The sequence below is a fragment of the Rhododendron vialii genome, chromosome 4a (genome assembly GCF_030253575.1).
Source record: "Rhododendron vialii isolate Sample 1 chromosome 4a, ASM3025357v1".
NCBI lineage: Eukaryota > Viridiplantae > Streptophyta > Magnoliopsida > Ericales > Ericaceae > Rhododendron > Rhododendron vialii.
In genome coordinates, this window is record NC_080560.1 from 4,805,229 (window position 1) to 4,821,812 (window position 16,584).

Genomic DNA, 16,584 nt, shown 5'->3' on the forward strand with positions numbered 1-16,584 from the left:
AGACCCCATTCCGCAAAAAAATTTACTTTTTAAGTACTATTTTTTGCTTTATAAAACATATCATTCTTTTACAATGCATCACCTTTAATTAAAAAAAAAACACCCCCTAAAATAGAAAGTTTAAAAATAAATTTGTCCTGTGCGGATATAAAAGAGGCACCCCTCGTAGTTTCGCTAGATAGTGATTATGACTTATAGGGATGAGATTAGTAAATATTGTACCGCATAGTGTAGTCCATAAATCATCACTAATGAACTGATGAAGAGAAATCTCACATTAGCAGGTTGTGAAACAAAAGTTCAAGTCAAAGAGTAGCAATGCCACATTTACGGGGTAAGAAGCTCAGTGATACTACAATAGATCCACAAGTACTATTCCGGCCACATTATATGGAAAAATTGAGATGCGTCCATAAAATGAGGATTGTTAAACTAACCGTAGTTTCCAGAAAAAAGGATATCATACAAAATGAAATGAATCCTGAGCTTGTTCTCTCACTCTGCCATAAACCAGCACAGGCGCAAACGGAGAGAGAAAATTTTCGGCAGTTATCGAAACCCGCCCCATCATCTCAAGTTTGACCAGAGGAAATGCCGCGAAAATGAAACTCTCTCGTACCCCTTCAGCATGCATCAAAAAAGATAATGACATACTCTTGGAAGATGCCACCATTAGACGAAACTTGACGAGGAATGTATCACAGATTATACACCAAGCTATTGCCGCAGGAATTCATCAGGAGACTACAACATTTACCTACAAAAACGCTGAACAATATTAGCCCGTTATAATAGATTAATAGTAACAGTTACAACAATGAGGAAATATCTATAATAGTAACGAACGGCTACATTCTGCCTTGTTTAGGAAAAGTAAAGTTGCCTCGTCAAATTGACATACCATACTAAGTTGCTCGAGGACCACACTAAGTTGCTCGAGGATCTGGATGTTATTTTTCCTGGCTAACTGTTCTGAGCCGTTTAATAAGGTTCTCTTTCAACGACTCCGGGATTTGTGACAGAAATTTTCGTTTGGCTTCCACTATCAACAACTTCCTGCATTACAAAAGCATCAACAAGAAGATGTATTAGAGTTTCCACCTCATAAGAAAACAAATCACAGAAGAATAATACCAATAGGAAGATGGAATAAGGAAGAACCAACAGGTAGTTATGAAGCACATAAAAAGATCATTTTGAATATCCCGGCCCATCAAAATACATGACAAAACGTGAACCACTGCAATAGAACCACTGCAATAGCATGATGTCCAACTGAATCCAGAGTTGGCAGGCCTGGGAATGGGATCAAAGTTTGACGGATTCCCAGACGATGTAATCTGCCATCCTTTACTACTCCACTTCGTTAATGAACTAACATGGTCAAAATGCGTCCATATTCTGTAATATTGAGAACCAATTCAATTGACTGCATTACTTCAATGTTGACCTAAGAATAGATTACTGGTAAGATTTACTTTCCAGATGAGAACTCAGATCACAGATAACACCCCAAAAAAATACCCCACTATTCTGAAAAAGGTAACTATTTAAGTTGATTACATTTCTTGTCTATTATTGTCCTTTAAGTTGGGATCTCACAGGCTCAACCATTTGGCTAATAACGAGGTTAGTTTAGGAACCCGGCTCCTGTGGGAAATATGCTAAGCGTGCAAAATAAAAAATCCAACAACCACAGCTCCCGTGGTTACCACAAAACTTAACTTGGTTAAAGGCAACGATGAAGCCAGGATTTGATAGTGATGGTGGCCAAGAATGTACATCCATAGTCATCGTTGGAACCACAAATCAGAAATCTAAACGATTGTTTTTCAATTTTTATTGATTCAATCCATTGAGCTTTTGGAGGGCAATCGTTCACACTAGTTGTCTTTGGCAGTAGACATTGACAGTCACACTTTCAAAAAATTTCAACATTCTTTTGCAACTAGTTTTCAGATTCCTTTCCCATCTATTGATTACAATACCAATAAAGGAATAATACACGCACACATACATAACAAATCAACCACAACAAAATTCTCACATTAGGCTTTGCCGTTGTGGAGGTAGAGCAGTAGAGCTAGCCAATATAAAACTAGGGTGCTTAGCTTTGTTCTCTATGCAACTTAAAAAGAATTTTTCAAAAAATTCCCCCTAGATTCTCCCTACTCTCAACATTTCTCTCTGTATCTCTCTCCACTTATTACCCCTACTATTTTTCAAAAAAAATTTCAAATTCCAATCCAAACAAAGCAAACAGTTATTTCTTATTTTTCGAAAGTGTTTTGTAATCCTGGTTCACTAATATCTCTACCAAATAGAAGCAACACCCGACAGAAAAAATGAAACATCATTAAACAGCCAAAAGCATAATAATAAAATTTTACCAACTTATGATAATCTACTTCTAAAGGTTAACTAAAAGTGCAATTAGAAGTATTGGACCAAAGGAACAGGAATTAAAAAATAACTAGGAAAGAGAGACAAAGTAAAGGAACAAACAAATTAAAAGATGAGAAAAGGGGGTAAAAGTTGGAATGCTTCTTAAAACATGGGGGGAATATACAATCCAAACTATTGGAAAACTAATTTAGCATATAGAGAGGGGTCGTTGGAAGGGTAGGAGCGACCATGGCCACTGCCTCCCGTAGTCCTTGGTTAAAATGTTCAGGTGACCCCAAACCTTCCCCAAATATGAACCAACCAAACCCTTGCCCAAATTTGAAGGAACCTCAAAATTTATAAAACCAAGACTGAACTGACATTACCAAAGAACCAGAAAACAAAATCACATGTACTAGTTCCAGTTCAATTTCTGGGTTAGACATTCTACATGTGCACTTTCCGTAAAAGAGAAAAAGAAAAGGATATTACTCAATTGGTCTCAGACAAGACCCAACAACTCAACTCTTATGGTGTCCAAACTCAAGCTACCATAGGTGGAAGAAGTAAGAGGAGATCCAACTTCCCAGTCACGAAATATGGTTAACAACACAATAAAAGATTTCAGCAGTTTAAACCCAGACCAAAGCTATTCTCCTAGCATCGACTTGGGAGATTAACAAAACTTAATTGACAATTCTGTTGTTGACACAGGGCTCTAATTCTATAGTTTCACTCTTCAAAGAAACCTCTTCATGATTCTATACTACCATTCACAATTGAATGAGAGCTGATATCCAATGAAAATTAAAACAGCTATATATTTAAGGCCTTCATATCCAAGTCTAATGTTTCGAATGTGCGCTAATGAAAATATGAAACATATGTTTTCAATGTGCAATTACAGCTGTAAAAATTGTAATGTCATACAAAAAAGAGAATTTGAAGCCACTAAACAAGGACATAATCCCACTATGTGGGATCACGCAAATGATCTATTTTCTTCATTTGGGTCCATCCAAAGCCATTACATTAGTTTAGGCTAGGCAACTAATCCTTTCTCCGCCTCAACCTGCATCTATTTTTTACCCTATCGTTGAACTTTGGAGCATTCTAGTTCTACCTGTATACCTACTCACTTTGGAGCCTTCTATTTTTTACCCTATCGTTAAATATATTCAACTCGAAAATCCTTGATCCTACTCACTTGGGATTGCCTAAATGAACTTATTTTCTTTAGACTTCACTTGGCTCTTTCCAAAGCCATTTATGCCCTTTCTTGCCACCACAATCTAAGTCTTTTTGACAGTATCCTTGTCCTTTTGGCAACTTTTACCTATAACAATCACTACTAATTGGTGTATTAGGGTCGGATCGTCTTATGCAAATGCTATGTTCACTTGATATCTTCTATTGGTCCCACTTCTAACTTTCCTAGGAACAGATATGAATTCATGAACGCAAAGAAAGACATAATTTGATGGGGTAACAATTTACAAAGTTCTTTCCATAGACAATAAACATGAGGATTATTATTATTTTTTTGATCAGCACTTCACACAATGATTGTCTACGTCAAACTGGGACAATAAGCCAATAACCATCTTTTTGAACACTCCCAAGTTCAAATTGAAGGTTAAGAGAAATTTTAATATTTCCAAATTGCAACCATTCACAACTATGTAACTTTGCATCGGTATCACTAATAAGTTCCAATACTGCTCAATCAAACTATGTTCCTAAAGTACAACAGGACAACATTTGTTTCAGTGTAAACAAATATAGAACAATAAGCAGTGTCACCAAGTATCAAATTCCAGGGAATCCTCAAACAAACACAAATTCAAAACTCTTCATCACTCCTTCGAATTTAAAAAAATGTAAAGATTCATTGCTGGGTACATCTCTTTTCAACAATATACGTACTCAAATACTATGCCTTCTAGATAAATATTATAAAAGTTAAAGAAAGCTTACTTCAAATCACTGCCATTTGATGCCATGTTGCCTGCTTCTAGCAAACAAGCCGCCTTCTTAGAACACATCGATCGATGAACTTCCTCTGTCCAACGACATGATCGCAAAAATGAAGAAGCTTCTTTTTGTAGACTGAGACATTCAAAGATATAAAAGTTAGAACCTATGAGGAGAGCAATTATTCCAATGCGACCGATATAAGCAACCCTTCTCTAACTTAAACTTTTCCCAAGAAAAAGAGAAGATGTAACATTTAAGGCCTGAATTATCTAAAATCACCATAGAACATATGGAATAGCCATGCTCAAATTGCCTCAAGGAAAATTGCTATCTTGTATATACAATTGAGAGGAGAAAAAGAGTAGACTCTGAACAAGGTCGCACAAAAGGTGGATCTCTACCTAAGCTTGGTTACCACAGACCGAACACACAAGATGACAAGATTCAGGTCATGAGTATCAATTTCAAGATCAGAAATTTTAAAGCCTCCATATAAATCACAAGATTCACAACTGCCCCACTCTTAGCAGGTCTTCACCGACACCTATTAATGCATAATAAGATAATGCAGCATTTCCAAGACGTCTATCATGTCTTCGATGAATTGAAGCTGGAAAAACCACTTCAACAAAACAAGATACCAGTTACAGGCTAATAGAACCGATTTTTCCAAAAAGCATGCTAGAAAGAAGTTATCAACTACAAACACATGGCATGCTAGTTGTATTCAAACATCTAAAATAGATATATATGGAGATAGGACCATAGGTGTAACGTACACTTCTTTGAGATCTTCAAGTTCTGCCCGATTTACACCATCTTTGGCAAACAAAATACATGAATCCTCATCCTGGAGTTTTCTTTTGGATCCTGAGATATTAGAGGGACCGTCGACACCGCCATTCTTCAATTCATCCTTGTTGGCTACTATTTCTGCTGTCACGGCATTTCTTCCATTATTATCCTCGGGCTTACCTGCTTCTACAGAATTAGCAGGTGTACTCTTGACTTTACCATTCCCATTCGCCAAAGGATAAGCTTTTATGTTCCCATTATCAACTGCATCAACTGATTTACTTTTGGTAGCACCATTTCCGTTTGATGATAGCATATTCGTCTCACCGTTCTCCATGGAAATTGAGGCTTTCACATGCCCATTCCTTCCATTAGATTGAATTTTTTGAACTACTTTTACATCTACAGTTGGAGGAAACTTTTTGGAACTAGAGTTTCCAAGGCTACTTATGTTGTCCTGAGCACTAGAAGGCACTTCATTGTCCTGTGATTTGCTCAAGTTATCCTTCTCAACAGAACGATCAACAGATGGGTTCATATACACTGGTTTCGCTGAATAAACAACATTTTGGCTTCTAGATGTGTTGCTTCCGTTGCAATCTTGAGACTTCACTCCATTGGAAGCCAATGCAGCTTTGGCAGGCCCTGGCCTTTGTTTAGTACGAGAAAAGAAAAGGATATAAACTTTTTCTGACAAAACCTCCTGCAGATTAGACAGTTTAACATACGTATCATTGCAGCAATACCAACGGCCCATAGCATCCTGTAGATGTGGAGAACCAAAAATCAGCAAACAAATAACATGTTTTCTCTTCAAAAAACATGTCAAGAATACCTAATATTTAATGTCGCAAGATATGTTGAAAGAGACCTTGATGTATGCATAGTAGTGTCCTGAGTCAGGTGAGAAACCTGAATGCACAATGGTACCGAAAAGGTTATACTCTGCATGTTTTTCCTGCAATTCAGGCCAAAAAATTGTAAAACAAGAATGAACAATACCATTAAACAACGAAACCAAAAAAGCACAGTGAATAGCATATAATAGAGCAAAGCAATAAACAACTATTGATTGAAACAAATCCCGAAGCAGTAAGACAAAGTGTTATATGTCATTGGGCCTAGCTCCTGTTTCATGTTTGGTTATGTCCCTATTCCCAAAAATGGGCCTGATCATGCCTACATCAGCAGTCAAGTTCATCTTGCCCCTCGTGCACAGGATGTGAAGCACCGAAACAATCTTAGCATCTCCCTCATTTGCACAACCAAAAGAGTGCTTCACATTTACGTTTCCTGCTTTCTCCTCCTCCACAATTCAACTTCTCTCATAAGCAAACAGCAATGGCCATCCAAATTTTGGCCTGCCAAAGCCTATGTGCCTCAGAATTGGAGCCTCCAAGCAATCCCCCCCACCCCTGGCACCAGTCCCTTGGAAAGCAGCCATTCATTTACCCATCCATTGCTTGCTACCACAATGATATAATTGTTGTGTGCCTTCAACCAAGCTACACTTGCTACCGTTTAACCCATCCATTGCTTGCTACCACAATGACTTGATGAGACTCACATGTCCATACATTCTGTTTCATGAGACCTGTCTTTTTTCCTGTTAGGGGGAGCATACACAGGGCTGCCTGGAGACTGCAAGTTAGGGTCCTTCTAGGAAATCAGAAAATGAATTTTGAATCCCATGAGGCACCAGCAGTACCTTGGGAATCAAACCCAAAGTAAGAACGGTCAAGCATTATGCTGAATTTCAGAGAATCAGAAGTTTCTAACAAGTTCCCAAACAAGAAAGAGAATAGGTGCAAATCCAATACATAACTACGATTCCCAGCACTATAAGCCTCCCTTGTATAAGAAAGACAACTCTTGGAAAACTAAAGTTTGTACAAAGCACTGAAACGTGGAGGAGACCAAAGGTTTAATACTGCAGTGGAGACTAAAAAAGATCAATAAAATGCTGAGGTTGAACAGGATAAATAGAAGGAAGTTTACAACATACCACGAGTAGTAACAATGTTATTAACACTATCACTTGGCAATATCCTAAAGGGATATAAGAGTCCATGAAATGGTCAATACTCCAATAACTCAACAAGCAATATAACCAACTCATGATCTCGCAGACTGTTTTGAAACAGCAACCACCACCACCAATAAAAAGTGAAACAACAGGAAAAAAGTTTCTAGCATTAATTTCAGTACACTGAACTTCACTGTAGTCTTCCAATTTATCCCAGCCTCAAATGATGTTACTAGGCTCAAAGTCATTTCAGACCACTTTCCAGAATGCGATAACAAGGTCTACTCAAACAACTCTTTTGTACATATTATACCAAATTCAATAAAAAAAACTAAGCCTAATACATTCAAATGCAGTCTTCAGAACTGCGTGTGTTTTACAAACAGCTCAACATACCTTGCTTGCTTTGCACATATAGCTTGAAAGCACCAGAACTTCCTCAAATGAAATGGTTTTGTCAATCTTCCCACCAAATATGCCCTCAAACCTCTTTGAAGCCAAAACATAGGAATGCCAATCATTAGCTATAAGTTATGACAATATCCGCAGTATCATAACAAGATGATAAATATATACAAAAACAAAACCCTTACCTTCAATTGGATTACAAGAATATTCGGTGCTTGAAGTAAAGACATCTGCTTCCTTGCTGCGACCAATTTCTTACAACTAAACGAGCATAAAAAAGTTTAGAATCAAGTACATTAGAGAGAGACAGAAAGTGAAATACATAAATAAATAAATAAATGTAGGGAGAGTGAACTTTACTTCTCACACTTGTATTTGTTGTTCCCATCCAATGTCTCAGCTTGAAAAAACTTCTGCAGAGACTCTTTAAGAGAACTACTATTCAACACATCAAGGCTCATATCCATGATCTCATCGACCTTATTTGACTCTACACCGCACGATAAACACTTCACCTGACTCTGCAGAGTACCCCCAAAAATCTCCTTAACCACCGTTCCGCCACCACCAAAACCCTCATTTCCACCACCACCCTTACGCCGCTGCTGCAACTGCTGCAACTTCTTGAGGCGGAGGCAGGTGTTGTGGCAGGCGTCAATCACATACCGGAGAAACTCGTGTGCATCCTCCTGCCGCCCGATCCGGAAGTTCTCCGCGAAGAGTTTCAGGCAGTTGTTCATCTTCGCCGGCGTGTCAAGGGTTAGTTCACTACCCAAGGACCTCACAATCCGCTTCTCTAATATACAAAACGGACAGTCCCGCTTCGGCTCCGCCGCAAAATCACCTGCAGAAGAAGAAAATACAATCAAATCCAAGCCCTAACTTACAAAACCAAAATTGGTGGGAACAAAATGACACAACTATATAAATGATAGGTCTTAGTCACTTAATCCTCCCTATGGCCCTTTCGCTCGCACTCTTAATCCTTGCTCTGCCCTCATGCTCTCAATCCTTTCCTCGCAAATTTTAATAGTCTAAGATATTCTTCAAAGATGCTTTCGTGCACATGCACGCGATTACATTACTTAGCCTTGCCCTTCCTAAGTTATTGGTCTGGTATTTTCTTCGGTATTATTTACTTCTCCTAATTTCTCGTTCAACTTTTCATCAAAAATTTTAGGAGCAATAATTGGTCCGAGCGAGAGGAATTGTAAAAGCCTAAAAAAACAAATAAATCATGGGTGAAAAAAGTTCAGATAAGACGACACTAAATGACAAAAGAGCCAACCGGTTCAAACACTTCTCATCCTTAGTGAACTTTTTGTGCTTTTGATGAAGTCTATAATTCCTAGACTACTTCAAGCGAACTTCTTGTGCTTTTGATCGTAATTTAAGACGACACTAGATGACAAAAGAGCGAACTGTTCCAAACATTTTTCATCTTTAGCGAATTCTTTGTGCTTTTGATCGTACTCTATAATTTTCAGACTATCTTAGGTGAACTTTTCGTGCTTGTGATCGCAATTTCTATAATTATTAGACTACTCTCGTCGACACAAGCAAGCAAAACTTCAAATCAAACGCAAAATCCAACAAAAATTTCAGAACGGACAAACAAAAACACCGAACCAATAATCCAAGCAAGAACAGGGCCGTAGCGACAGACACGCGATACGCATATATATACGTACAGGAAGAGGAGTGGTTGAAGTTGAGGCAGAAATTGGCGAGGGGCGGGGTGTAGGTGAGGCACTGGAGGACGCTGTTGAGGTAGCACGAGTTCCCGATGTTCCGCAACCCTAACGGAGGACCGGTTTTCCGCTTCTGGGGGAGTAGGCTCGGCTGCCAGCTCATTTGCAAGGCCATCAACGACCTCCCGATTCCAGTTCCAATTCATCGGACGAGGCCGACAACGACAACCCCCGCCGCTGCCAGGGCCACGATCGCATCCTCTTCTCTCTCTCTCTCTCTCTCTCTCTCTCTCTCTCTATACGTGTGCGTGCGTATAGGCGTGTTGAATCGAGTTGTGGATAGTGATGGAATTTTTTTGGGGTTAGTGAGGGGTCGATGGGGGGTTTTGTGGAGTGGAGATTTGGAGAAGGGGGAATGGGGGAAAGGGAAACCCCTGGAAAGTTTGTTTCAATTCATAGTTAGGGTGAGTAAGAGAGGGTGTTTACCCCTCCCCTCTCCCTCTCCCTCTCTCCTCTCTCCTCTCTCCTGCCTTCTGCCCGTGGAGACAAGTACCGACATTCGTTATTTAGGGAAAAAAAATTATGGGGTGGTCTTGGGCCCCACGGCAACGGATCCGGGCCGCCGATCCTATCGGATTTTTAGGAGTTCGGATAAAATCCGACGTGTTCGTGTCGGGACGGATCGGCCGCACTACAGTGTTTCTCCATTCCCACGACAACTTGGGGCCGAACGACTCTTGACAAAAGAAATTTCAATCGGACTTGTACGCGATCGGCAGACTTAGTGGTGGACCCTATATGAACGTATTTTGTTAAGAGGTATCGAGGTACAACTTGACGATGTCTCACAACCCTTATAATTACTCTTTTAATTTAAGGCAAGTACCGAAATGGGCTAGGGTTTTTTAAGACCATTGATCACATTTGGATGGGCCACTGTCTTTAAAAAAAAAAACTACTGGCGGAGACTTGGGGTCGTTCAATTTATTTAAAACAAATTTTTAAGAATTCGTTTAAGAAAAAGCAAATCATTTGGATATTGACAAGAGCTTGATCGATTATTGTCTTTGAATTCGGAGGGACGAAAATTTGACTAAATTGATTGAGCATTTACCGATGTCCAAATGAGTTAATTTTAAAAAATACCCTTAAAAAATAAATTGAACGGCTCTGATGATAAATGCTAAAAAACCCCAAAATGGGTCCTGCGTTTGTATTTGGTGTACGCCAAATCGCGTACCCATAATTAGGCTTCTCTTTTAAATCCTTGTTTTATCATTTGTTACGGTTGCTTTTGTTGTATACCTCACGAGTTCAATTAAAAAGCTGTGACGAAGACCTGTGTGGACTAGCCCTATAAGAGCTAATAGAACCTGAACGGTTTCGAAACCGAGACCTTACGAAAGAGCAAACAAAGTCGCGGATGTGCTTGGTGTTGAGGTCAATTTGATATGTCTAAGAGAATAAGCAATACTCCGTACTTCAGATCTTTGGAAAGGCCAAAAATCAAGGTGACAAGCTGTAGTAATCTCATTGGTTACTAGTACTTGTTTTTCTAATTTCAGTTAGATTTGGTGGGTTATGTTATCCACTTGCCAACTTCAGATTGACTTCAAGTCTTCGACTCATCCTCGTGGTATTGATTACCAGCCAATTGATTCTTAAACAAAGTTTAATTGGCGGACCATTTTTTAGTAACTCTTGCTTATTTGCTTACTTTTTTTTTTAAAACGTCAATCCAGTACATAATAGAGAAGTCCGAAGACAGTACAGATTACAACGCAAAAAATACAGGAGTGAACCAAAACTAACACAAGCTAGACACGAGTACATGCTAAATAGACACTACTACTCTAGGCACCCCTGTCGAAGCAGGCCTGTAACTCGGTTGCCGGAGTAGGAGCCCATTGTCGAAAGTGATAGTAGAAGTCCCGAGGGACAACAGTCCAACCCCAAACTACACTCATGATGCAATCTGGTCGGGGACGATGTCCAGAAAGTGCTCAAAACGTTGGCACACCCATATTCCAAAGCACTGCGACACTGGCAAACCACACCGCCAACAACCCACTGACACAAGTATGCCTACTTTGTGTCTTAATTAAGACACAAATACAATTGCCATTGTCCTTTTAATCTTTGTAATCTTTTAGAGATTAATAAAATTTTCTTTTTGCCGATAAAAAAAATTAAGACACAAATAAGCAAAAATTCAAAGACATAATATATAGTCAAATCAATACACTTGTAATAAAAAAAGATAGGATGGTAAGCCAAGGCACGCCGCGAAAATAAAAAATTACCCCTCGTAGGATAACCCTTGTAGTTTGAGTTGAAGGATATGGTCATTATTTCGCCTTATTTGAAAGATCTAAAAGAATGTAGGATGACAAGCCGAACCACACTATGAAATTACCAATTTGTACTTGTAGTTTGTCGATGGTGGAGTTAAGATGTGAGGGTATTTTAGGCATTTTAGTGTTAGGTCTTTTGCAGCCTTTTGCTTAGTCAAGAAGAAATTGAGGTAAAAACAAATCTTTCTTTTCCCTAATTTAAGAGATATTATTTTTTATAGGTACAAAAAATACCCTTTCTTTTTTCTAATTTAAGGCTAGCCAAGCTACCATATTAAAAGACAAAATTACCCTTGTAGATTTCATCTTTCAATTTTTTTTTTGAATGTCTTGAGTTGAGGTTATTTTAGGTCATACTTTGCTTAGTCAATAAGAAAAGGCTTTTTGAGGGTATTTTAAATATTTTGGGTCCTCCTTTGCTTAGTAAAAAAAAAAGGCTTTTTCGAGGGTATTTTATGTATTTAAGGTCCTCCTTTGCTTAGTGAAGAAGAAAAAGGTTTTTCGGGGGTATTTTAGGTCCTCTTTTGCTTAGTCAAGAAGAAAAGGCACTTCATGGGTATTTTAGGTCCTTTTTTGCTTTATTAAGAAGAAAAACTTCATAAATCTTCTCAATCTAACCATTAGAAAGAAAGAAATCCTTCTCTCTCTCTCTCTCTCTCTCTCTCTCATCGATCCCTCTATAATTCAGACGAAGATAAACGCATCAATTTCTCAATCGTATATTCTTACACACGAAGAAAGACGCAGCTACGCAGTCAGATTCTCTTAGATTTCATAACCCTAGACTATGATTTTGTTAGAAGTTTTTCAAATCGTAAGTATTTTGAGTGGCCTCTTGTTTCTGGAGTTTTCTAATTGTTTTACTTTTATGGTTCTATTTTTTTCAGCATCAATGCTTGATAGTTTGTTATATGCTTTCAGAAAATTGAGCTCTAAATTTGTTCGATATTTGGAGAAAAGTTTTTTTGCGACAAAGTTTTACAGTTATTTTCCAAAACACACGAACGAAAAAGCCTAATTATTTACACAGTTTTAGAATCTAATCCATGACATTATCTTGATTATTGTTGCCATTGTTTGAGAAGGAATTTATATTTTAATCCAAAGACCTATTTTCTTTGATCTATGTTTATACAATGTTTAATTTGTCGTGATGGAATCAGAAATACCGTTCCTTATATATATATTTTTTAAAATTAGTTAAGCTATTTGTGACTCTCTTCAGTTTTAGTGCATATGTTGGATTAAATTACTTGCATGATCTATGAAATTACAATATCCTTAATTAACTATTTAAGTCTACAAAATTAAAAATATTTTGGTAATCCAAAATAGTGTTCTTTATGTTTTTTTTTTCCCGCACAAAAACTCATTTTGCATTGCTTATAAAATACTATCCTTGTTCTTTTTCTTTTTTCTTTTTTTGTAAAAATGACCTTTCATTCAATTACTTACTTTTACGACTTCTTTATTTCCATAACTAAATCTTAATTTGAACTATCTTACATACATGAACAGTTACACCAATGAGCTTCGCACGCGGAATTACACTAGTACAATAAAAAGCAAGAATTAGTAAAGGAGCCCTGACTCATTGTCATATACCATGAAAGACACTTCAAGTTGCCAAAATGTGTAAGTTTATGGAATTTGATCACAATTAATTTTGGGCGCTGCTATTCGCAGCCCTCTATTTACTTCCATAACCCGTTAAAAATTTTCAATTATACTTGACAGTTAGTTACCGAAATTAAGATATATTTTCAGCATCTAATTACCGAAATATAATATTTTTTTCAACAGATGTTTACCGAAAATGCATGTTCGGCAGTTGTTTACCGAAAGTTGAACATATTTTCGACATGTAGTTACCGAAATATAATCTTGTTTTCAACAGCAATTTACCGAAATGTTATTCATGATTTTCAACAACCATTTACTGAAATGTAGTGGGCTACGGGAGAAAATAAAGGGTTGCGAATAGCGGCACCCTTAATTTTACTTAAACAATTAAGTTTAAAAGTGTGTTCTCTCTTAAAACGAACTACCCGTTCCAGAACACCTTCTTAAAAAATAAGTACTTATTTCACATTTTCAAACTAAAAAATAATGCAAATGAAAAATAATTTTTTAATTTTTTTTGCACCGTATTAAATATCTCAATGAGATCTTTTAAACAAAATCCATATTACATATTTTTAAATTTCAATAAACTTATCATTTTTGAGCTTAAAATTACCTTCTTAAAAAATAAGTTCTTATTTTGCGTTGCGAAACGGAGCCTTACTGCCTAACTTTTAGTACAAGTCAAACTAACTTGGAGCATTCTCAACTTTACAACTCACTGCTCCGTTCCGGAAACCTTCTTAAAAAATAAATACTTATTTTGCCACTTCTCATTCAAAAATAAGAAGGGTCATTCCACAAAGCCCAAATAAAAAGTTCCTTGGAGGATCAAAAAAAATAAACAAAAAGTTCCTTTCACATTTTCAAACTCAAAAATAATGTAAATGAAAAAAAAATCGCATTAAAGATCTCAATGAGATATATCAAACAAAATCCATAGTAGCAGGAAAATTATTTGCGTAAATACATGATTTTTGAGCTTGAAGTTGCCTTATACAAAAAATAAGACTGTTGCTATGATAATGGGCGCCGGCGGAGGGAAATCGTACCGGCGGCCCGCCGGGCCGTCTCCGGCCACCGGATGGCCGATCCGAGCCGTCCAAAAATTCTTAAAAAAAAAACCAAGGAGGCCATCGCAGGAATCAACAGCATCCGATGTGTGTAGGGTGCTTGATCCGATCACCCATTTTCCGTGTACATATGATCAAGCACCCTACACGGAAAAATGGTGCTCGGATCAAGCACCCTACACACCTCGGATGCCGTTGATTCACGCGTTGGCCTCCTCGTTTTTTTTTTTAGAATTTTTCGACGGCTCGGATCGGCCGTCCGGTGGCCGGAAACGGCCCGGCACTGCCGCCGGTACGATTTCCCTCCCCGGCCGGTCGGTACCTATATAAATTCTTCCAAAATAAGCACCAGCCTTCTTATTTTTCGGAACAAGCCTTCTTATTACACAAAAAATAAGTTCTTATTGTGTTTCTGGAACACACACAACTTCCTATTTTGTTTCTGAAGCCCTCCAAAGTCGAAGCAGCTGCAACAATCAACAGAAAGAAGAAGAGTATCAGACAGCGATGACTTCTCGTAAATAGAATGTATGCCACACAACTCTTCAAATTCCTTCCACCTCGAGGGTAGAGCCAAGCCCAACAACTCTAATGAGCAAGATTTCCGGAAAAATCCGTTTATGAGCTAAAGAGCCGAAAACATGCATGCAAGCATGTTTAGTTTAGTTGCATACCACGGACTAAAAACGTGAGACTGCTTCCATTAATCTATTTCGCAATTGAGACTCGTCAGGAGCGCCTCAAGTGGCTTCCTTTTTCAACTTTGTGATTGTTACACGCAGCTGCAGCTACAACTGCAGTGGCTGCATAAAAGAGCAAACAGTTTCTTCTGCCCAAGGAAAATAAACATCTAAGTGCAGTTACAGTAACAGCCACGCGATACATTCAACACAATAAAGATTCATACAGGCACAAGTTTCAAAATTCAAACCACCCCGTGAGAAGGAGATTGAACATACACCCATACCAGTAATAACCGATTAACCGCTTTTGGGTGGAGATTGTAGCCTTAATGCCTATTTTAAGATGACCTACTAAACAAACAAATTGGAAATTATAGATGTGTTCAATTATGGATTTCTGGAAAGGGAACCGAATGAAAAAATTTCGCCTCTCCTCTCCTTTCATTTTTTTTTCCATTTAGAATTTTCAAGTAGCCAACACCATACAGAACAGGCTCAAGTACTAATAAACTTGGCAGAAGCATGTGGTTTCATTACTGCCCCAGGGTTCTCATCGGGATCGCACAATTGGTCAATTTCGGAATCAAAGTGCAAAACTTTACAAAAAATAGAACAATGAGTTGTTTGGAAGAGGAGGAACACAACAGCCAAATAACACAACATAATAAGCATTGTGCACGAGGAAATACGAAAATGGCACATCCAATGGTCAGACAGGTGACAGGGATTTCCAGATTTGTGAACATCCCACATCAAGAAGAAGGAACTTCATCACATCTAAGCCATTGCAGAAATATTTATCAACAATGCAATTGATAACAACCAATGCAATGGTAGTTGTAAGACAATAAGAGAGTGACATGCTCAAATTTCTGGTATATCCTGGAGTGAACTAATGTGGACAATCCGTTTTATTTATTGTAAAGAGGGCAACATGAAGGGGACACACTGAAGGCACAAACATGCATTATACAACTAATGCAAAATTTTGTAACGACCAATTAAAGTGAACTAAATAAAGGTATAATACCAATGCCATAACCAAACAGATTTATGATCATCAGATTTGAATCTCAGCAAAGAGAAGTGCTGATAGTAAGAGAACCACCCGATCCTTGACAACTCCAGCAACGCAAATTGTTAAAGCACTTGTATGCGAGATCACAAGGAAAACTGATAGATTGAGGGCAAAGTACAGAGAGAGTTCAGTGTAAGGACGAGAGGTTGAAGTTATCTAGCTGATGACTGTAATTAAATAGAAAATCTTTCCGTTCCCAATGCTGCTCAAGGATATGCATCTCTCCTGTCCTGTTCCCACGCTATGGTGCAACAATGTCTCTGCCATTTCCTTGCCTTTGAACCCCGTATTCCATGCTTGAACACATTGAAGTAGATTTACCACTTTGTTCGCGAAAAGGTTGCTGGGAAACAACATTTCGCTTGCCACGTCTCCTCCTCTGATCATTGCTGATGTTCTCACCAAGGCTCTCTCCATTCCACAGTTTCATGAACTTCAAGCCAAGCTTCTGGTTGGTGGTCCACCAACTCATTTGAAAAGGGGGGGGAGGG

At 38.2% G+C, this 16,584-nt stretch overlaps 1 protein-coding gene across 1 annotated transcript; it reads right to left on the reverse strand.

Annotated features, from left to right (window-relative positions):
• Positions 1–257: 257 nt before the first annotated feature.
• LOC131323475 (ubiquitin carboxyl-terminal hydrolase 25) lies at positions 258–9,818 on the reverse strand. The gene is made up of 9 exons (XM_058355289.1): positions 9,283–9,818; positions 7,952–8,435; positions 7,777–7,852; positions 7,580–7,672; positions 6,029–6,115; positions 5,142–5,920; positions 4,363–4,494; positions 923–1,056; positions 258–757 (listed from the first exon to the last, which is right to left on the reverse strand). Exons 1-8 carry the CDS (start codon positions 9,455–9,457, stop codon positions 951–953), a joined length of 1,932 nt encoding a protein of 643 aa, XP_058211272.1. The 5' UTR covers positions 9,458–9,818; the 3' UTR covers positions 258–757; positions 923–950.
• Positions 9,819–16,584: the final 6,766 nt, after the last annotated feature.